Below are 24,499 nucleotides of genomic sequence, written 5' to 3' on the forward strand. Positions count from 1 at the left end.
TCAGATGTTCCCAACTCAGAGCGGAAGCTCCTCCCTACCCCACTGCCCCCTCTTCCTGTAGTTTTCCTCATGGTATCCACAGGTTAGAGATGAGATTAACTCTTCCGTCCACCTGTTTATTGCATGTTTCATTCCATGAGCAGCGCAGGTCCTGGCACAAAGGCAGTATCCATGTAATAATTAATAATTATAATAATTACAGTATCCATGTAATAATCACTGAATGAATGAATGAACGAACAAACTAATGAACAGGAAACATGCATGACACTAACAAGTAGGGTTAATTTGTGTGTGTTATGCCTCCCTTCAGGATCCACCTCTGAAATCTATAGGTGTTCTCATTCTCTAGGGTCCATTTACCATAAATCAACCTAAAAGTAGGTGTTCACATTTTTCTTCTTTTGGTCAATTCCAAGAACAACATTTACAAGTCAGTAAATAGCCCAAGGAAGTGGTTTTCTTTCTTTCATTCTTTTTTTCTTCTTTCCTCCAGTTTAACACGGGCAACTGCATTCAAAATAGACTGCTGAAAACAGAGACTACATTTCATCATACCCTGACTTTCCATCTCATGTGTAAATGGAGGGAAGCAGGAACAGAGGACGGCAGGAAATGTCAGTTCTCTCCACTGTGTGGCTGGTCTCCTTCCTCGCGCTGTAGCTCTTAGTGTTTTCCACTTTTCAAAAAAAAAAAAAAACAAAAAACCTGAGCCATCATCTCCTGCTCTTGCCCTGCACGTTCTGCTTTTCCTGGATAACCTCCTTCATCCCTTAAGTCTTCATGGGCACTGCTACAATTCTGGCCTGCTGGTCCAGCCAGACCCTGGACCATCACTTCCCCATGACTTCAAACGTGAAGCTCTTCACTACTGACTCCCTGTTCTTTGCCTCCTACTTCTCCTTTACTCCTGTTCACCCTCATCTGCCCCCCTGGGACTTTAATTGCCCCTACTTTCTCAGTCAAGGAGGGAACAGACTTGTGGTGGCCCTCAAATGTTAAAACCAGAATCTCAGGTAAAGGAGGATTCTTTCAAGATCAAGAGCTAGACTGTCCAGTATCTTAGGAGCGCCGGTCGTATTTAGTGATAAGGGCTGACTCTGGCTTCAACCTTCTCCCTTCTTTCCTACTCCCTATCTCCTTCTGCTTAAGTTTGGTTCAAGATGCAAAAGAACTGGATGTTTTTAAATGTCCCCTTGTGAAATACAAATCAGAACCACAATGAGATACTACCTCACACCAGTCAGGGTGACTAAAATTAAAAAGTCAGGAAAAAACAGATGTTGGTGAAGATGCAGAGAAAGGGGAACCCTCTTGCACCGTTGGTGGGAATGAAAGCTGATGCAGCCATTCTGGAAAACAATACGAACTTTCCTCAAAAAGTTGAAGACAGAACTATACTACAACCAAGCAATTGCACTTCTGGATATTTACCCCGAGGATATAAATGTAGTGATCCAAAGGGGCATGTGCACCCCAATGTTTATAGCAGCAATGTCCACAATAACCAAACTATGGAAAGAACACAGATGCCCATCAACAGTTGAATGGATAAAGATGATGTGGTATAGGGGTACCCAGGCGGCTCAGTTGTTAAGCATCTGCCTTTGGCTCAGGTCATGATCCCAGGGCCCTGGGATCAAGCACCACATCAGGTTCCTTGCTCAGTGGGGAGCCTGTTTCTCCCTCTCTCTCACTCCCCTAGCTTGTGTTCCCTCTCCTGATGTGTCTCTCTGTCAAATAAATAAATAAAATCTTAAAAAAAACAGAAGCTGTGATTACATATATATATATATATATATATACATATACATATATATATATACATATATATATATATATGATGGAATGTTACACAGCCATCAAAAATGAAATCCTGGGGTGCCTGGGTGGCTCAGTGGGTTAAAGCCTCTGCCTTCAGCTCAGGTCATGATCTCAGGGTCCTGGGATCGAGCCCTGCATTGGGCTCTCTGCTCAGTGGGGAGCCTGCTACCCTCTCTCTCTCTCTCTTTCTACCTGCTTCTCTGCCTGCTTATGATCTCTGTCAAATAAATAAATAAAATCTTTTAAAAAAAGATTATGATCTCTGTCAAATAAATAAATAAAATCTTTAAAAAAAAGATTATGATCTCTGTCAAATAAATAAATAAAATCTTTTAAAAAAATGAAATCCTGCTATTTGTAACGACATGGATGGAACTAGAGGGTATTATGCTAAGTGAACGAAGTCACTTAGCAATCAGAGGAAGACAATTAATCATACGATCTCACTTATATGTGGAATTTAAGAAACAAAACAGAGGATCATAGGGGAAGAGAAGAAAAAAATAAAACAAGATGAAATGTTCATTACATTGAATATTACATCACAGAACTGTGCCTCTGAAACCAATAATACATTATATGTTAATTAGCTGAATTTAAATAAAGAATGTATTTTTTTTTTTAATCCCCTTATTAGTATAAGGTCTTCCTGGTGACATATGGGGTAGGAAAAAATGTGGCTATTTTCTCAGCTCTCTCAGGATGCTCGCTGAGGGCTGTCACTGGTAGCCACCTGCCTGTCAAGGAAATCAGAGTCCAGGTGATCAATGCCATGATAATGCTGTCTCTGCTCCTGATCTCTTTGGCCAACTCATTTTTTATTAGATTCTCTAGATCCTTATCTGAACAGGTTGAAAAGTTGTAGAGGTTGTGGGGTGTGTGTGTGTGTGTGTGTTACACATGCATGTACTTTTGTGTTTGCTTCCAGCTAATCTGTAAGTCATTTGGGTTTCACTTTCTCCCATCCCCAGCCTGGGATGATAGACCATGACAGTGCTTCTCTCTCTAGCATTCTACTAAACTTCTTCATACCTTTGACTTTATGTATAATTTCTACAATTATATTTAGGGGTGAAAATAATAGGATTATTATGAATATTAGGCTCATTGAAAGTCATGCCCTCTTACTTTAACTGGGCCCTCTGGCTACATGGTCATCCTTATATTCTTTTCTCCATTGGTGGCCCGGTGGCATTACCCACAGTGACCCACCTCCTTATGTGTCACTTTAACCTTCAATCTCACTAATGCAGGCATCTTCCCACCCCCTCCTCTCTCTCTCTCTGAGACAGCCAGAGGCATTTACAAGCTACCACATCTTATCTTTTTGTACCTGACAATTCTATAGATCTTATTCACCTCAAGGGAAATGATGCCAGTTTTCCTTTCTCAAAATTACTCCTTCAACTAGTTTCTTTCCATTTCTTTTCTTTTATTTATTTATTTGACAGATAGAGATCACAAGTAGGTAGAGAGGCAGGCAGAGAGAGAGAGGAGGATTGAGCCCAATGCAGGACTCAATCCCAGGACCCTGAGATCATGACCTGAGCCTAAGGCAGAGGCTTACCCCACTAAACCATCCAGGCGCCCACCTTCAACTGGTTTCTTCATCCCACCCCCTCCTCTTTCCCCAGGGTCATCTGTTTCTCAAATTCATATCTTCCATCTCTTCATCTCCACTGCTCATTTCTCCCAGATCATAAACATACTGAGTTTTCCCATTTAAATAAGCAAAGGAAACAATACTCTTCCCTTGGAGCAACAAACAATAGCAAATTTTTTTTTTAAAGCCTCCAAGGAGGAGATTTTTTTTTAAATTATTTATTTATTTGACAGACAGAGATTACAAGTAGGCAGAGAGGCAGGCAGAGAGAGGAGGAAGCAGACTCCCTGCTGAGCAGAGAACCAGATGTCGGGCTCGATCCTAGGACCCTGGGATCATGACCTGAGCCGAAGGCTGAGGCTTTAACCCACTGAGCCACCCAGGTGCTCCAAACAATAGCAAATTATTAAAAATGTTGTAGTACCATTGTAAAGACAAATATCCAATAGCTTTGTATAGAAATTGCCTTTTGTTGCCAAACTTCAGGCCTATCTTATGTAGTAGCTATCTAGCTGGCTTCCCTACCTGCAGTCTCTCCCTCTTTCAATCCAACTAACACCTTGCTGCCACATCAATCTTCCTAAAAATACAACTTTGTATATATCACTTCCCTTATAGGATAAAACACAAATTCCTTTTTCTGAAATTTATGGACATTCACAACTTTCCCTCTCCTCCCACTTAAAAAAACTTTTCCTCCCCATATTACCACATGACTCACTCCACCAACCTGGCCTTGAACCCTCCACACACAGTGTCTCTTCTGCATGGTTGTTCATGCCTCCCTTCTACAATGTGCTTCCCTCTCCACCACCACTTCCCTGAGCCCCATGAGTCCTTCAAACCCAGTTCAGTTTCCTCCTGAAAGGTTTTTCCCAGAAGAACCAACCCTAGGGGGACCACTTTGCCTCTACAGACTCACACTATTTAACAATTGTCCAACTCATTTGGTGTTTAGCACTAGAATGTGTGCCTTTGCATTGGTAAATAGTGCTTATGTATATGTCCCAGCAGCAATCTCTTATATTATACCTCTTTACATTCTTCTTTTTAATCAGCAATTAAATCTTTTTATTGAAAAAACAAACCTGAAGCTCTTATGGAGAGGGTTTCTGAAAAACTACCAAAGGTAAATTTCTAAGATCTACACAAAAGTAGTGAGTTGGACAGAAAGGCATATTGGTTATTTCTTCCTGTTTTACCTGGTAGAGATTGATGTTGCTATAAATATTCTCCCAGATGTCGTCATAGTTGCACTGATGCAAACCCTGGGAAGCCACAGAAGTTGGACAAGATGGAGGTGGCATGATTGTCTTTGCAGCATGGTCTTGGAGCACTTGCATTACTCGCTCGGGGCTGGAAATCTCAAGTAGAACAAGAGGGAAAAGAATGGTTTGGTAGAAGATTATTCCCTTCTATTCAGCAAAAGTTTGATCATATACACACAAATAAGAAAGAATCCCCAGGTGGGGCTTTATTCAGTTAAAAAATAAAAATCACATTCAAACATCATGATTCCCTTTGGTATGTCCATCCACTGAACATTGTGAATATTTAAATACACACAGCATCTCATTTAAAATTCTGCAACATCCCTCTAAATACAAAGTAGATTGTACCCCCACAAATGTTATAGCACCAATGAAAAGATAAATACCCATCATTTTGGGTACAAACCCTGTTTGCTATTAGGAAGCTGCCAGGAGATGGAGGAAGAGGATGCTGGATTGTAGGAGGAAAGTACAAGCTTTGTAAGGACACAAGCCTTGGCTCATATCTCTGCTGGAATCCTGACTTCACCACACAGAGCAGGACAAGTCAACCTAATAAGAACACCAATGATGTCTCTCCCAGGATTGGTGCAAAAATTCCCATCATGTAGTAGGTACTGAATAAATGTTCCTTCTTCTCTTCTGGAGGTAAAGGATCAAGTAATAGTCCCAGAATTGAATTTCAACGGCAGTGATACATGTAACACAATATTTTACAAGGAAATTCAAATATCATTTAGTCCAATCCCTACCAAAACCCCCCCAATTACTTTTTTCGCAGAAATAGAAAGATTCACCCTAAAATTCATGTGAAACCTCAAAGGACACCAAATAGCAATGTAATTTTGAAAAAGAAGAATAAAATTGGTGGACACACACTTTCTGATTTCAAACCATATTACAAAGCTATGGTAATCAAAATGGTGTGGTCCTGGAATAAATTGGGCATCTAGACCAACAGAATAGACTAGAGAGCATAGAAATAAACCCTTGAGTATATGATCATATGATCTTAGACATGGATGTCAATACCATTCAACAGAGAAGGGACAGTCCCTTCAACAAATGATTCTAGGATATCCACATGTAAAAAAATGAAGTTAAACCTTTATCATACACAATACACAAAAAATTAACTCATAATGGAGACTGGTGGAGCAAGATGGCAGAGGAGTAGGAGACCTAAATTTTGTCTAGTCCCATGAATTTAGCTAGATAGTTATCAAACCATTCTGAACACCTACAAATTCAACAGGAGGTCAAAGAGAATAGCAGCAATTCTATGAACAGAAAAGCAACCACTTTCTGGAAGGTAGGATGAAGTGTATCCGAGCCAATATACAGGAAGATAGACTGTGGGGGAAGGGGCCACATCCCAGCAAGCAGTAGAGTAGTGGGGTACAAAATTGGAACTTTTAGAAGTCTTCTGCACTGAGGAACCTTTCTCCAGAGGATAAGCGGACAGGTGGCGGGGGTGGCGGATGGGAGGAGGAGACTTCGCTGGGACAATGTGGTCTCAGGATCCTCAGGGTCGCGGAAAAACCAGTAGAGTGTCTGAGTACGTCAAAGCTCCCAGGTATTAGACCAGGGCAGCTGGCTGCAAGGGTGGAGTCAAGGAGTGAGCTCTCAGTTTGGGGTTACCTTAAATCATGATCTAAGGCACAGTTGAGCTACTGCTCTTCACGCAGGAATCCCACAAGTGGCAGATCCAGAGAGACCCCCTCTTCCTCCTATGGGAGAAGCAGCATGGGAGTGCATGGCAGGAATCTGCTGGGTTAGGAGACTCCAAATGGTGCTGTGCGCCAGAGATAGAAATGCTCAGTCACAGGCTGGGTGAGCTCGGAGTTTGGCCGGAGACCAAGGAGAAGGAAGGATTTACCGCTTTTCTCTGAGGACACACTGAAGAGTGGGGCCCTGAGCTCTCAGCAACTAAAGGGCTGGAGATTGGGAGACCACCATCTTCATTCTCCTCCTCCCAAGCTGTACAGAAAGCATTCAGGGAACAAAAGCTTCCGAGAGCAAATCCTGAGGAGATTACTTAGCCTGGCCACTGGGAAGGGCGGTGCAATTCTGCCTTGGGCAAAGACATTTGAGAATCACTGCAACAGAGTCCTTCCCGAGAAGATCAGCAAGAACATCCAGCCAAGACCAAGTTCACTAATCAAGGAGAACTGAGGAACTCCAGTGCTAGGGAAATACAGCATATAGAATTCATGGCTTTTTTCCTGGTTCTTTAGTCTTCAGAGTTAATTTTTTTTAATTTTTGTTATTTTTTTCTTTTCTATTTTTCTTTTTTTTTTTTAATTTCCTCTTTCCTATTTTAACCTATTTTAACTATTTTATCTCATCAATACCTTTTTAAAAATCTTTTTAAATTTTCATTTTTATACTCATATTCTATCCCTTCACTGTATTTAAACTTATTTTTTGTAATCATGTAACTTTTTCTTTAAAATTTTGGGATACATTTTCTTCTAACAGACCAAAATATACCCTAAATCTAGCATATGGCTTTTTCTGGTCTCCCACCTGATTACTTTCTCTCCCTGATTTTTTTTTTTACTTTTTTCAACCAACTTCTTATCAATTCCTTTTTTATTTTATTTTTTATTTTTTAAAGATTTTATTTTTATTTATTTATTTGACAGAGTGAGAGCGGGAACACAAGCAGGGGGAGCAGGAGAGGGAGAATCAGGCTTCCCACTGAGCAGCAAGCCCAATGCAGGGCTCGATCCCTGGACCCCAGGATCATGACCTAGCCAAAGGCAGACATTCAGTGACTGAGCCACCCAGGTGCCCCTCAATTCCTTTTTAAAAATCTTTTTAAATGTTCATCTCTACAGTCATATTATATCCTTTCAACATGTGTGTGTATGTGTGTGTGTGTGTGTGTGTGTGTGTATATATATATATATATATATATATATATATATGAGAAAATATATATCTATTTTCTTCTTTTCTTTCTTTAAAAATTTGGGAGGCAGTTTCTTCTAACACATGAAAATACACCCAAAATCAAAATCAAGTGTGTGGCTCTGTTCTATTCATCAGTCTAATCATATTTTTTAAATATTTTATTTATTTATTTGACAGAGAGAGAGATCACAAGCAGGCAGAGGCAGGCAGAGAGAGAGGGGGAAGCAGTCTCTCCGCTGAGCAGAGAGCCCAATGCAGGGCTCAATCCCAGGTCCCTGAGATCATGACCTGAGCTGAAGGCAGAGGTCTTAACCCACTGAGCAACCCAGGGGTCCCTCTAATCATATTTTGTATTGCTTTCTTTTCTCCTCTGTTTTGGTCTCTTCTCATTTGGTTAGTGTATATTTTCTGGGGTCATTGTTACCTTTCAGCATTTTGTTCTTTCATTCATCTTTTCTTCTCTGAACAAAATGACAAGGCAGAAAAACTCACTCTCCAAAAAAGAACAAGAGGCAGTACCAATGGCTGTGGACCGAATCAATACAGACATCAGTAAGATGCCAGAACTAGAGCTCAGAATTACAATTATAAAGATGTTAACTGGGCTTGAAAAAAGCATAGAAGATACTAGAGAATCCTTTTCTGTAGAAATAAAATCCCTTTGGGGAGAAATAAAAGGATTATAAAATCTAACCAAGTTGGAATTTAAAAAGCTATTAATGAGGTGCAATAAAAAATGGAGGCTCTTACTGCTAGGATAAATGAGGCAGAAGAGAGAATTAGTGATAAAGAAGACCAAATGACAGAGAATAAAGAAGCTGAGGAAAAGAGAGATAAACAACTACTGGATCACCAGGGGAGAATTTGAGAGATAAGTGATACCATAAAATGAAACAATATTAGAATAATTGGGATCCTAGAAGAAGAAGAATAGAGAGAAAGAGGGGCAGAAGGTATATTGGAGCAAACTATAGCAGAGAACTTCCCTCGTTTGGGGAAGGAGACAAGTATCAAAATCCAGGAGGCACAGAGAACACCCCTCAAAAATCAATAAAAATAGGTCCACACCCTGTCATCTAATAGTAAAACTTACAAGTCTCAGGGACAAAGAGAAAATCCTGAAAGCAGCTCAGGACAAGAGATCTTAACCTATAATGGTAGAAATATTAGATTGGCAGCAGACCTATTCACAGAGACCTGGCAGGCCAGAAAGGACTGGCATGATATATTCAGAGTACTAAACAAAAAAAATATGCTGCCAAGAATACTATATATAGCTAGGCTGTCACTGAAAATAGAAGGGGACATAAAAATCTTCCAGGACAAACAAAAACTAAAACAATTTGCAAACACCAAACCAGTCCTACAGGAAATATTAAAGGGGTCCTCTAAGCAAAGAGAGATCCTAAAAGTAACAGACCAGAGGAGTGCCTGGATGGCTCAGTGGATTAAAGCCTCTTCCTTCAGCTCGGGTCATGATCTCAGGGTCCTAGGATTGAGCCCCATATCGGGCTCTCTGCTCAGCAGGGAGCCTGCTTCCCTTCCTCTCTCTCTGCCTGCCTCTCTGCCTGCTTCCTCCTCTCTTTCTGCCTGCCTCTCTGCCTACTTGCGATCTCTCTCTGTCAAATAAATAAATGAAAAGAAAATTTTAAAAAAATAATAAAAGTAACAGACCAGAAAGGAACAGAGACAATATACAGTAACAGTGACCTTAGAGGCAATACAATGGCCCTAAATTCATATCTTTTAATGGTTACCCTGAATGTAAATGGGCTAAATGACCCACTCAAAAGATGCAGGGTATCAAAATGGGTGGAAAAAAAAAAAAGACCCACCCATAGATATGCTATCTGCAAGAAACTCATTTTAGATGCAAAGACATCTCCAGATTTAAATTGAGGGGGTGGAAAACAATTTACTGTGCTAATGGACATCAAAAGAAAGCGGGGGTGGCAATCCTTATATCAGATAAATTAGATTTTAAGCCAAAGACTACAGTAAGAGATGAGGAAGGACATTATACCATCCTTAAAGTGTCTGTTCCAACAAGAAGATCTAATAATTTTAAATATCTATGCTCCTAACACAGGAGCAGCCAACTATATAACCAATTAATAACAAAAATCAAAGAAACACATTGACAATAATACAATACTAGTAGGGGACTTTTACACCCTCCTCACTGAAATGGACAGATCATCCAAGCAAAAGATCGACAAGGAAATAAAGGCCTTGAATGACACACTGAACCAGATGAACATCACGGATATATTCAGAATATTCCATCCCAAAGCAACAGAATACACATTCTTCTCTAGTGCACATGGAACATTCTCCAGAACAGATCACATCCTGGGTCACAAATCATGTCTCAGTAGGTACCAAAAGATGTATACATAAGGATCATTCCCTACATATTTTCAGATCACAGTGCTTTGAAACTAGAACTCAACCACAACAGGAAAGTTGGAAAGAACTCAAATACATGGAGGCTAAAGACCATCTTATTAAGGAATGAATGGTCAACCAGGAAATTAAAGAAGAATTCTTAAAAATTCATAGAAACAAATGAAAACAAAAACCCAACATCCCCAAATCTTTGGGATGCAGCAAAAGCGGTCCTGAGAAAAAAGTATATAACCATACCCTTTATCAAGAAACAAGAAAGGTTTCAAATACACAATCTAACCCTACACCTACAGGAGCTGAAGAAAGAACAGTAAAAAAAACCCTAAACTCAGCAGGAGAAGAGAAATAATAAAGATCAGAGCAGAAATCAATGAAATAGAAACTAAAAGAACAGTAGAACAGATCAACAAAACTAGGAGCTGGATCTTTGATAAATCAATCAATCAATCTTTGATTGATAAATTAATAAGATTGATAAATCCCTTATCAAATCCCTATTCACAGAGAAAGGACCCAAATTAATAAAATCATGAATGAAAAAGGAAAGATCACAACCAACACCAAAAATACACAAACAATTATAAGAACATTTTATGAGCAACTATAAACCAGCAAATTTGACAATCTGGAAGAAATGGATGTGCTCCTAGAGATGTATAAACTACCAAAACTGAACCAGCAAGAAATAGAAAATCTGAACAGACCCATAACCAATAAGGAGATTGAAGCAGTCATCAAAAATCTCCCAACAAACAAGAGCCCAGGGCCAGACGGCTTCCCAGGGGAATTCTACCAAACATTTAAAGAAGAATTAGTACCTATTCTCCTGAAACTGTTCCAAAAAATAGAAATGGAAGGAAAATTTCCAAACTCATTTTTATGAGGCAAGCATTACTTTGATCCCCAAAGCAGACAAAGACCCCATCAAAAAGGAGAATTATATACCAATGTCCTTGATGAACATGGATGCAAAAATTCTCACCAAAATGCTAGCCAATATGGTCCAACATTAAAATGGATTATTCACCACAACCAAGTGGGATTTATTCCTGGGCTACAAGGTTGGTTCAACACCCACAAATCAATCAATGTGATACAATATATTGATAAAATAAAGTACAAGAACCATATGATACTCTCAATAGAGGCTGAAAAAGCATTTGACAAAGTACAGCATCCTTTCCTGATTGAAACTCTTTACAGTGTAGGGATAGAGGGTACATACCTCAATATTATCAAAGCCATCTGTGAAAACCCACAGCGAATATCATTCTCAATGGGGAAAAACTGAGAGCCTTTCCTGTAAGGTCAAGAACATGGCAGGGGTGTCTACTGTCATCACTGCTATTCAACATGGTACTAGAGGTCCTAGCCTCAGCAATCAGACAACAAAAAGAAATAAAAGACATCTGAATCATCAAAGAAGAAGTCAAACTCTCACTCTTTGCAGATGATATGATACTTTATGTGGAAAACCCAAAAGACTCCACTCCAAAACAGCTAGAACTCATACAGGAATTCAGTAAAGTGTCAGAACAAAAAAATCAGTGCTCAGCAATGTCTACAATATGGAAAGAACCTAGATATCCATCAACAGATGAATGGATAAAGAGGATGTGGTGTATATATATATACATAGGAATACTATACAGCCATCAAAAGAAATGCAATCTTGTCATTTGCAATGACATGGATGGAACTAGAGGGTATTGTGTTGAGTGAAATAAGTGAATGAGAGAAAGACAATCATCAATGATCTCCCTAATATGAGGAATTTGAGAGGCAGGGTGGGAGATTTGGGGGGTAGGGAAGGAAAAAATGAAATATGGCAGGATTGGGAGGGAGACAAACCATTAGAGTCTCTTAATCTCACAAAACAAACTGAGGATTGCTGGGGGAGGGGTTTATGGAGAGGGTGGTTGGGTTATGGACATTGGGGAGGGTATGTGATATGGTAAATGCTGTGAAATGCATAAGCCTGTTGATTCACAGACCTGTACCCCTGAGGCAAATAATATATTGTATGTTATAAAAATAATTAATTTTTAAAAATAAATAAAATGAAATCAATGCTAAGAAATCAGTTGCATTTCTATACACCAACACCAAGACAGAAGAAAGAGAAATTAAGGAGTTGATCCCACTTACAATTGCACCCAAAACCATAAGATACCTAGGAATAAATCTAACCAAAGAGGCAAAGAATCCATACTCAGAAAACTATAGAACACTCATGAAAGAAGTTGAGGGGGACACCTGGGTGGCTCAGTGGGTTAAGCTGCTGCCTTCGGCTCAGGTCATGATCTCAGGGTCCTGAGATCGAGCCCTGCATCGGGCTCTCTGCTCAGCTCTCTGCTTCCTTCTCTCTCTCTGCCTGCCTCTCTGCCTGCTTGTGATCTATCTCTGTCAAATAAATAAATAAATAAAATCTTTTAAAAAAAAATTGAGGAAGACACAAAGAAATGGAAAACATTCTGTGCTCATGGATTGGAAGAACAAATATTGTGAAAATGTCTATGCCACCTAGAGAAATCTACACATTTAATGCAATCCCTATCAAAATACTATCAACTTTTTTCAAAGAAATGTAACAAATAGTCCTAAAATTTATATGGGACCAGAAAAGACCCTGAATACCCAGGAATGCTGAAAAAGAAAACTGAAGTTGGTGGCATCAGAATTCCAGACTTCAAGCTCTATTACAAAGCTGTAATCATCAAAACAGTATGGTAATGGCACAAAAACAGACACAGAGATCAATGGAACAGAATAGAGAGCCCAGAAATAGACCCTCAACAAAGGGAGGACCTGCTTCAACCAAGCAGGAAAGAATGTCCAATGGAGAAAGACCATTTTTTCAATAAATGATGTTGGGAAAATGAGACAGCCACATGCAGAATGAAACTACACCATTTCCTTAAACCACACACAAAAAATGACTCAAAATGGATGAAAGACCTCAATGTGAGAGAGGAATCCACCAAAATCCTTGAGGAAAACACAGGCAGCAACTTCCTCGACCTCAGCTGCAGCAACTTCTTCCTAGAAACATTGCCAAAGATAAGGGAAGCAAGGGCAAAAATGAACTATTGGGACTTCATCAGGATAAAAATCTTTTGTAAAGCAAAGGAAACAGTCAACGAAACCAAAAGACAACCAAGGGAATGGGAGAAGATATTTGCAAATGGCATATCAGATAAAGGGCTTGTATCCAAAATCTATAAATAACTTATCAAACTCAACACCCAAAGAACAAACAATCCAATCAAAAAATAGGCTTAAGACATGAACAGACATTTCTGCAAAAAAGACATTCAAATGGCCAAGAGACACATGAAAAAGTACTCAACATCACTCAGCACCAGGGAAATACAAATTAAAACCACAGTGAGATACCACCTCACACCAGTCAGAATGGCCAAAATTAACCAGTCAGGAAATGACAGGTATTGATGAGGATGTGGAGAAAGGGAAACCCTCTTACACTGTTGGTGGGAATGCAAGCTGGTGCAGCCACTCTGGAACACAGTATGCAGGTTCCTCAAAAAGTTGAAGATAGAGCTGCCCTACGATCCAGCAATCACACTATTGGATATTTACCCTAAATATACAAGCGTAGTGATCCAAAGGGGCACATGCACCCCAATGTTTATAGCAGCAATGTCCACAACTGTGTACACAGCCAAACTGTGGAAAGAGCCTAGATCTCCATCAACAGATGAGTGGATAAGGAAGATATTTTATATACATATATACAAAATATATAGTTAGTTAGCCTTCTTCCCTTAATAAAAGCTAATATTTATCGAACACTTAAGTGCCAGGCACTCTTTTTTAAGTATGTTAGATATTTTAACTCTTATAATCCTCAAAACAAGCCTATGACATAAGTACTATCTGTATATCTGCATATATATAATGGAATACTATACAGCCATCAAAAACCCAAAACTCTTGCCTTTTACAACGATGCAGATAGAACTAGAGAGTATTATGCTTAGTGAAATATGTCAATCAGAGAAAGACAATTATCATATGATCTCACTGATATGAGGAATTTGAGAAACAAGACAGAGGATCATGGAAGAAGGGAGGCAAAAATGAAATAAGATGAAACCAGAAAGGGAGACAAACCATAAGAGACTCTTAATCTCAGGAAACAAACTAGGTTTCTGGAAGGGAGGGAGGTGTAAGGGATGGGGTGGCTGGATGATGGACAATGTGGAGGGTATGTGCTATGGTGAGTGCTGTGAACTATGTAAGACTGACAGTTCACAGACCTGTACCCATGAAACAAATAATACATTATATGTTAATTTAAAAAAAGAAAAGAAAAGAAAAAAATTAACTCATAATCAATTAAGGATGTAAACATAAGACCTAAAACTATAAAACTCTTAGATAAAAACAGGGGAAAATTTTCATAACATTAAATTTGGTAATGATTTCTTAGATAAGACACCAAAAGCACAGGCAAAAAAAAAAAAAAAAAAAGAGGCAAAAGTAGATAAATGTGACTACCTAAAACTTTAAAACTTCTGTGCATCAAAGGACACAATTAACAAAGTAAAAATCAACCCATAGAAAGAGAGAATATATTTGTAAATCATACATCTGATAAGGGGTTAATATCCAGAATAAATAAAGAACTCCTACAGCACAACAACAATTACAATCAAATAACTCAATTAAAAAATGGGCAAAGGACTTCTACAGACATTTTTCTAAATATGATATACAAATGACTGATAAACATATGACAAGACTCCCAAAATCACTAATCATCAGAGAAATGCAAAGCAAAACCAAAATGACATTATCACCTCATCCATTAGGATGGCTAGTAACAAGAAGAAGCAGCAGGAGGTGAAGGAAGAGAAGGAAGAAAGGGAAGAAGAGAGGGAGAGAGGGAGGAAGGAAAGAAGGAGAGAAGGAAAGAAGGAAGGAAGAAAATAACAAGGGCTGTTGAGAATTCAGAGAAATTGGAACCCTACCAGACAAAGCTGGTAGTATTGTCAAATGCTGCACCTGCTATGGAAAATAGTATGGAAGTTCCTCAAAAAAATTAAAACAGAATTACCTTATGATCCAGCAATTCTATTCCTGGGTTTATACCCAAAAGAACTGAAAGCAGGATTTCAAAAAAGTCTTTACATATCCATGTCCATAGCAGCATTATTTATAATAGTCGTGAGGCGGAAGCAACCCAAACATCCATCAACAGACAGATTTTCAAAAAACATGATGGATATACATAAGGGAATATTATTCAGCCTTAAAAAGGAAGGAAATTCTGATATATCCTACAACATGGGTGAACCTGGGTGAGTAAAAGAAGTCAGTCATAAAAATACAAATACTGTCTGATTTCACTAATAGGTGGTACCTAGAGTAGTCAAACTCATAGAGACAGAAATTAGACTGGTAGTCACCAGGAACTAGGGGGAGGGAAGAATGAGGAGTTATTGTTTAATGGGTAAACAGTCTCAGTCTGCTAGATGAAGAGTTCTGATGATGGATGGTGGTGATGATTACCCAACAATATGGATATACTAAATGGCACTGACCTGTACATTTTAAAAATAGTTAAAATAGTAAAATTCATAGTATGTGTATTTTACCACCATTTAAGAAAAGAGGTGGAAAATAATATAAAGAGGTCCCATGTACTCTTCATTCCATTTCTCCCAATGTTAACATCTTGCAAAACCTTAGCACAGTATCACAACTTGGATATTGAGTTTGATATAGTCAACTCATAGAAAAGATCCATCACCCCAAGGATCCCTTGTGTTCCTCTTTTAGAGCCATTCTCCTTTCCCTTCCTCACCAGTCTCCCCTTCAAATCTACGAATCTGTCTTCATTTCTCTTAGTCATTTCAAGAGCATTGTATAAATGAACTCATACAGTCTTTATGGGACTGACTTTTTTTTCACTCCTATAGTTCTCTGGAGATGCATCCAGGTTCTGGGGTCTATCACTAGTTTGTTGGGGTTTTTTTGTTTTTTTTGTTTTTTACAGCTGACAGGTATTCCGTGGCATGGGATATACCACGATTAATTTATTTACCCATTGAAAGACATCTGTGGTGTTTCCAGTTTGGGGCTACTGAGAATAAAGCTGATAAAATGTTCTTGAAAAAAAAAAGGGGGGGGGGAAATATGGCCACATGCAACCACATGGATGGATCTTGAGGACATTGTCCTAAGTAAAATAAGCCAGTCACCAAAAGACTAATACTGTATGAGTCCACTTATATGAGGTGTGCGAAGGTGGTAAAATTCAGAAACAGAAAGTAGAATGGTGGTTTCTAGGGGCTGTGGAGAGGAGGAAGTTGGGAACTGTTGTTTAATAGGTACAGAATTTCAGTTTGGCAAGATGAAAACGTTCCAGTACATCTGTTTCGTGACAGTGTGAAAATACTGAACACCACTGAATTGTGCACTTAAAATGATTAAGATGAGAAAATTTTATCCCATGTGCTTTTTGCCACAATAAAAATAAGATAATTTCATCCAGTATTTTTGTTTCACAGATTAGGAAACAAACTCAAGGAGGTTGTGCGGATAGACTGAAACCACAAAAAGACTTAGTGCCAAAGCTGGAACAATTGTTACTTTCTACGGAAAATTAACAGTATTATAAAATTTGAGCAATTAGATTAGAAAGTTCCAAATAAAGCCTTTATAGAGAATCAATGGCTAATATTTCTTAAACAGGAAGGAAAATTCAATTTTCTGAGAATAATTTCAGCAAGAATTTTATCTACAAGGGAACATAGCTATTTTCTTACCTTCAAAAACTTGGCTTGGAGTTGCATTAATACATCTAGTCTTCTCCTTTCTTTTAGTCTAGTCAAAATCTTCTTTTGCCAAGGATCACATTTTGGCTTAATCTAGTGGACAAACATGTTCACACAAAGTTACAACGTAACAGAATGGTTCTCAATAAAAGTTGCAAGCAAAGAGATTCAAGGACCTTCTAAAATGGGATCTAGTCTCTGCTAGAAAGTTTGTTAGAGCATGTGAAGACTTGGAAGAGGTCTGTATGGATTTATGATCCATGGAGGGAGAAGGCAGCAGCAGCTCCTGTTGGTGTCTGGCTTTTGAGATCATCTGGGATCACACAGCACAATCCATGTGCAGGAGGAACCCTAAATCCATCAGCTTTGGATACCACACTGGACCTATAGGGCAAGAGAAGTTCTCCCACAAAGATTCCACATATAAAATTTTACTTTATCCCTTAACATGGAATATTTCAAAAATTAATTCTGTAATACATTTAACTATACATTAGCTATAAATACATCAATGTACTTGTAACTTTCAAATTTATATCTAGCTCTAAGCTCCAGTATGTGATACCCAACCACTTCCTTGTTATCTATAGTTGGAAGGCAAATGTAACAACTTAGAACAGAAAGTCTAGCTTTCCCTACACCAATCACCTATTTGCTCAAGCCCCATTCCTTAGGAGTAATTTTTGATTTCTCTCCTTTCCATCCATTCATCTTTACCACGTAAGACTTCTTTCCTACACAATCTAGCTGATCCTCATTATTCACGGATTTTGTATTTGCAAATTTTTTCTCACTAAAAATTTATTCGTAACCCCAAAATAAATTTTGGCAGATCTATCCTGGTTATTCACGGGCATGCAAAGAATGGTGAAAATTTTGAATCACCCAACTCCACATTTCCAGCTGAGGTCATACACGGCCTTCTTGTCCATTCAGACTTCTTTTTTTTTTTTTTTTAAGATTTTATTTATTTATTTGACAGACAGAGATCACAAGTAGGCAGAGAGGCAGGCAGAGAGAGAGAGAGAGAGGGGGAAGCAGGCTTCCTGCGGAGCAGAGAGCCCAGGACCCTGAGATCATAACCCGAGCCGAAGGCAGCAGCCCAAACCACTGAGCCACCCAGGCGCCCCTCCATTCAGACTTCTTGTCCCAGCTCTCATTCTGTAAACAAGAGTCCTTTTTGTGGTCTAGTTAGTGACACATTTCTATATTTTTGTGGGTTTTTTGTTGATGATTTCAATGTTTAAAGTGGCCCCTAAGTATAGTGCCAAAGGGTTGCCTAGTGTTCCTAAGTACAGGAAGGCTGTGACATGTCTTATGGAAGAAATATTTATGTTTGATAAGCTTTGAGCATGAGTTATATTGCTATTGGCCATAAGATCAATGTTAATGAATCAAAAACTTATATTAAAGTATCTTTAAACAGAACTACACATAAAGCAAGGTTGTGTATCTATCAGTTGATGAACCTAACCTTGTATTTCCCCTGTGAGCAATGGTTCAGTTTTTGTTAATTCAGGGCTTGTGGCAACTTTATAGAACATAGCTCCCCCAAACAATGAGGATCAACTGTGCTTACCATTACCCCAAATCACCTTGTTTAATCTGCTTACTTGTGTATTGTTTGTGATTTGTGTATCTCCGGAACCAAGGGTCATTCCTGACATACAGTATATACTCAGTGAATAGGTTTTGGTTCAAAAGCTGGATTTATACAACTCCATTATACCTTTGAGTGTTATTCTTGGTTTTAGCCAAGCAGCCAAGTTCGCTAATAAGAAGAATGGAGCCAATAGACAGTATGGGGGCTTTCCAGAGAAGGCAGGTCAACGCAGCTAACTTCAACATAGACACACAGCAGGAAGAAGCTGGGGGAACCTGGTGTACAGGGCTAAGCACCTACCATTTGTGCCATGGGACAGTTTTCTTAGGGCATTGAGGAGAGGAGACAGTAGGAATGTGACAGACCTGGTGCTGCCAGGTTGCCTGGCCTGCTTGGAGGATACTTTGTGACAGGTGAATGTCACCACAAGTCTCCTTACCTTTATAAAGGAAGTCCAGTTAGCTCTCTTTTTCAAGGCCATACCAGGACCTGCCAAACCCAAATTCTCCACTTTAGCTATCTCAGCATCATAATCTGGAAATGTTTGCATTCTCTGCTGCTCCATGAAGATGCTTCGGAATTTTTTGGAAACCTAAGTAGGATTAAGAAGAGAGAAGTGGAACCCAGAAAAAGTCTCAGATTGTAGACAATTTCAAAACCAGCTCTTGAGGGATGCCCGGGTGGCTCAGTCGTTAAGCGTCTGCCTTCAGCTTGGGTCATGATCTCAGGGTTCTGGGATCGAGCCCCGCATCGGGCTCCCTGCTCAGTGGGAAGCCTGCTTCTCCTTCCCCCACTCTCCCTGCTTGTGCTCCCTCTCTTGTTGTGTCTCTGTCAAATAAATAACTTAAATCTTTAAAAAAAAACAGCTATTGGTTGCCTTTGGGACAGTCTTGGGAGGTAAACTAATTCATAAAACATGACTATGGCAGTAACAGATGTTGAATATCTGTATCTGTGAGGCACACGTATTCAGTTAACTCATTGCCGTAATTATGTATATATGTACTACTTGTTCCGAATATCTGCTCCAAAAAGAGTTGGGGGGAATCAGAGGGAGAGATGAACCATGAGAGGCTGTGGGTGCTGAGAAACAAACTGAGAGTTCTGAAGGGGGGACTTTGGGGGGTCAGATGAGCCTGGTGGTGGATATTAAGGAGGGCACATATTGCATGGATCACTGGATATGGTGCATAAACAATGAATCTTGGAACATTGGGAAAAAAGTGAAATTTAAAAAAAACAAAGATTGGAAATTATGTAATATATTTATTTATATATATTTTTGAGATGGACCCTAAATGGGAAGTGAATCTGTCCACCTTTAGAAATACATTCACTTTGGGGCGCCTGGGTGGCTCAGTGGGTTAAGCCGCTGCCTTCGGCTCAGGTCATGATCTCAGGGTCCTGGGATTGAGTCCCGCATCGGGCTCTCTTGCTCAGCGGGGAGCCTGCTTCCTCCTCTCTCTCTCTGCCTGCCTCTCTGCCTACTTGTGATCTCTCTCTGTCAAATAAATAAATAAAATCTTAAAAAAAAAAAAAAAAGAAATACATTCACTTTTTCTGGCCACCTGGTAAACTAGAAAATCTATAGGTTAGATAAATTCTCGTTCCAGAAACCTGATCAAGATGTTGCTAGAGAGAAGTTTCCAGATGCTGGGACCTATTAAAACACTTTAAGGTATCTCGGTCAATTCCTACACCTCTCATTTTCAGACTGAGACTACTAGTGCTTTCTGTGACATAAATTCCTCCTGCCAAAATGTAGAACACTTCTTCCTCCTGTCTCCAGAGGGAGCCCCAGCTTACTGAGCCTGTGGTAGTACCTTCCTCATTGCACTGGCTGCACTACCTCATGATTTCCTCACCACCTGGTGAACTTCCTGAGGGCACAGACTATGAATCTCAAGAACCAACCACATGGGGATGTTTGCACAACAATGTGTTTGTAATTAATGCCACTGAACTGTGCACTTATGAAAGGTTAAAATGGTCAATCTTATGTGTATTTTATTACACGCACAAACACATAGATCCTACCACAGTGCTGGCACATACTGGGGCCTTAACAAAGGTTTCTGGAATGAGAGAATGAGTTTAATGAGTTACAGAGCTAAAGATTCTTCCACTTAACGCTGGTACCTTGTGGGCTGTGCTATCCAATACTGTTGCCCCTAGCTACATGTGGCTGTTTAACATTCAAATGTGAATCATCAAAATTAAATACAATTTAAAATTTAGTTCTTCAGTTACACTACCCACGTTTTAAGTGCTCAATAGCTGCATGAGTAACATATTGAACCATGCAGATTCAGATCCTGTCCATCAGCGCAGGAAGTTCAAGGAGACAGTACTAGTCTAGGGCTAGGGTGGCAAAGTTCTTCTTAAAGGGCCACATAGTAACTATTTTAGCCTTTGTAGATAATACATAGGTCTCTGTTGAACTACTCAGCTCTGCAGTTATGGTGTGAAAGCAGTCAAACATAATATGTAAATGAATGGCTATGGATGAATTCTAATAAAACTTTATTTAAAAATAAGAAGCAGATAGTTTGCTTATCCTGCTCTAAGGAATTAGAGAACCAGAATAAACAGTATTCAAATAGAAGAACTCTTCCTACACATGAAAAAAATGTTGTAGGGGCCCCTGGGTGGCTCAGTGGGTTAAAGCCTCTGCCTTCAGCCCAGGTCATGATCCCAGGGTCCTGGGATGGAGCCCCGCATCGGGCTCTCTGCTCAGCGGGGAGCCTGCTTCCTCCTCTCTCTCTGCCTGCTTCTCTGTCTACTTGTGATCTCTGTCAAATAAATAAATAAAATCTTTTAAAAAATGTTGTAATGTGATCATTCTGTGAACACAGGCATTACACATAATACTGTTATAAGAAAATCAGAACTGGACACTATCACTGTATAATAATCTATTATTTGGAAATATAGGAAATAATCTATTCTTTGGGGACAGTGTGATCAACAGCCTCATGTTGTTTTGTTATCATTGATGAGAGTCTACTGTGTTATAATTTATTTGTATTTATTTTGAGTCTTTTAAAACAGCACCTTATTGCAATTCCAGCTTTCATCTATCATAATACTTGCTGATACTGAGGGTAAGAATACTCCCATAGAAGCGCCCTGCTCTAGAGATGCCTGGTGGCTAGTGCCTGCAGCTAGTGCCTTGGTTTCATGATCTCATGGTCGTGAGACAGAGCCCCTGTTGGGCTCTGCACTCATCTCAGAGTCTGTTTCAGATTCTCTCTCCCTCTCCCTCCTGCTCACACATGCTTGCTCTCTTAAGTAAATAAATAAATAAAATCTTTAAAAAAAGAAGAAGAAGAAGAAGTGCTCTTCTGTAGATAGTGTTGCTGGTGATAATGAAAAGAAAAGCAAGAGCTAAAACATCATCACCTTCAAAAAAACTGAAGAACATCTGATACCACCAGTTTCAGGAAGTGTAAAGAGCCTGTGTTACATACAGAAATAGTCCTAGTAAAATCATGCAGAGAAAGCACACATGGAAGTAAAACCTGAATATCAAGGCAAGTGGTGATAGAGAAGATAGTGGCTCCTTCTTACACAAAGGACATTCAAAAACAAAATTCAGATCTGATTTTGCCTCTTTGGATCAATTAGTTTACTATTTTTACCTAGCAAATATATATACTTGCAAATATTACACACCCAGAGCTAGATAAATATCTGGATAGTGGATGCTTCAGCTGAAAACTTTATATTATAAACTTGAAACTGTGTATACATAATCCTATTTTTGTCTTTGAAATAAGTTCTAACATGGCTTTTGTTAATATGAGGCTTTTTTAAAGGAAGTACAACACTGTGTTATAGCAGAGCAGACTGCACAACTTTAAAAATCACTATGCAATATAAACTCTATTGAATATATAAGGCATTTTGCCAAAGGAGAGCTATTACAACATACTGTGAGAATCAAAGGGCTGGAGACTTTAGGTAACTCCGTTATGCAAATCTGCCAAATACTGGCTACATTTATATCATCCACTATGGACTCTAACCTACTTTTTTCTTTAAATTCTGCAGAAAAATCGATCCTGCAATCCCTCTGGGTTGTATACTCAAGGGTCCCAGCACTCTTAACAGAGGAGAACTTCAACTGCCAATCTAAATCTCACTCATTATTATTATTATTATATTTTCTCACTCTAGAAACAATTGTGGCAGAAGAGATATCCAACTTTGTGGCAAATAGTAGTGTTTTCTTTCATGAACACCTATCTTTATTAAGAAAGAGTCCATCAAGTACCAAGTTAAAAAGCTCCATCTCCTGAGCAGTATCCCTCAGCTCCTCCACGTCGTAGGAGATACTGAAATGGGAGAGCAGGAGCCCCAGCTCAGGTTTCAGTTCTTCTCTTTCAGTTGTGTGTTGGGGCAGGAAAAAAGCAGTTTCTGTTCTTGTCAGCCCTAAAAAAAAAAATCCAAAATCAAGAGCATGAAGAGCAATAAACACTAGCTGGGGAGAGAAAATGGAGTGTCCTTTGAGATAAATGGAGGCAAGTTCTCCTCAGCTGACAGGAAGGGCCATTCTGCTTTGTCCAAACTTCTCTGCTATAATTTAGACACTGCACCACACTGGGCCACACCTATCTGATAAACTCTTGATGCTGGCTTTCTGGGGGAGGGAGCGAAGACCACTCACCTTCACAGGGCGTATAGGAGAAACCCAACAGACCCTTTGGGGAATGACTTAGTGGGAGGAGAACTACCCATAGTCCTTTGTGGCAAACTAAGAGCACGATTTATAAATTAAACAACAAATTGGAAGAAGGTGAGAGCCTTTATTTATTTCCTTTTGCCTGGCTCACTTCTGTTCATTTCTAAGGACCCAGTTTGGACTCCCTTCCTTTGAGATGTCTTCTCTAACTCCCTACAACTAAGTTGGCTGTCTCTCCTGGTGCTCCTGTGTCACTGTACATATCCCAAGCAAATATGTCACTCAGAGTAGAAACCTAATTAGGTTTCTTAGTCTTCTCTAACACAGGATAAGGGCAGGAAGACCATTAAATTGATTCAGATAAGGAAATTACTTTTAAAATATATCATATTCAAACAGAAAGAGGTATTAGATATAATTTAATCTGAAATGTTTATTTTGGAGATGAATATATTGAAGCCCAATGAGATGAAACGACCTAAATATGCAGGCCCACAGGGAGGCCGTGACAGAAACACGTCTAGAATCCAGAACTCCCAACTTCAATTTCACTGCCTCTTTTCTTCTCTCTTTATTTGCCAGTTATAAAGATAGAGATAATAATGGCTAAGAAAAGTACGTGTTTTTTCATCAGAAAATACTAAAAACTTGTTTATTAAGAAGATATAACTTCTTGCTATATAGAAAAATTTCAAGCAAGATCATGTGACAAAATAACACATGTGCAAAGCGACAATCTTCCTTCTCATTACCTTGGGGGAAAGAAGACTAATTTCTTACCTGAAATGCTGGTATCCACAGGGCCTGGAGATACAGAACCCTGGTTGTTAGGGTTGATGTCATCGACACAGACCTTTTCATCCTCCTGACCAGCCTCTGAATCTTCATTAACAGCTACACTCAGCACTTTGGAGATGGGCAAATACTGGAGAGACTAGAGAAAAGCACCACCAAGAGGCCAAATGTCAACTCAACTCTCACAAGAGCTTCCAGACTCAGGTTCAGGAGCAGTCTTTGACAGAGGAGACTTAGTAAGTAATCTGATAGTTGGGCCTTAGAAACCTGTTCAAACATGGGATGCTAAATCTGGATCTGAGGGACCTGTTGCAGTCACCAGTGTTAAGCAACCTTAACCTCTAACTGGGTCTACATTGATCAAGCATCCATAATGGACAAGACACTTGTGTGAAGTGCTAGGGACACCAAGAAGAATTAAGTTGTGGACCAATCTCAGAGAGTTTAAAGTTTAGTGGGGAATGGAGACTTATGAGGAGAGTGTTATTATATCACGTGACTAGGGAGAGAGAATTCAGAGGTAGACTCTTTAGTGACTGGCTGGGGAAGGGCTGAAGTTAGGATGATGGCCAGGTTTCTGGTTTGGGT

General features: G+C 39.3%; 1 protein-coding gene across 7 annotated transcripts in view; it reads right to left on the bottom strand.

The window, feature by feature from the left end:
* The window catches only part of LOC309865547 (uncharacterized protein), a 203,623-nt gene that overhangs the window by 139,809 nt on the left and 39,315 nt on the right, over positions 1 to 24,499 (bottom strand). For all 7 annotated transcript variants that reach the window (XR_014312154.1, XR_014312155.1, XM_082731992.1 and 4 more), the window contains 5 exons: positions 23,897 to 24,050; positions 22,709 to 22,866; positions 18,872 to 19,024; positions 16,821 to 16,922; positions 4,630 to 4,791 (listed from right to left, as the gene is read on the bottom strand). Coding sequence is in view for 5 of the 7 variants with exons in the window: in XM_082731992.1 (XP_082588118.1) it covers positions 4,630 to 4,791; positions 16,821 to 16,922; positions 18,872 to 19,024; positions 22,709 to 22,866; positions 23,897 to 24,050 (729 nt within the window). In the remaining 2 variants the exon portion in view is untranslated. The remainder of the gene's footprint in view (positions 1 to 4,629; positions 4,792 to 16,820; positions 16,923 to 18,871; positions 19,025 to 22,708; positions 22,867 to 23,896; positions 24,051 to 24,499) is intronic.

Source organism: Mustela nivalis (genome assembly GCF_964662115.1).
Source record: "Mustela nivalis genome assembly, chromosome: 5".
NCBI classification, from domain to species: Eukaryota; Metazoa; Chordata; class Mammalia; order Carnivora; family Mustelidae; genus Mustela; species Mustela nivalis.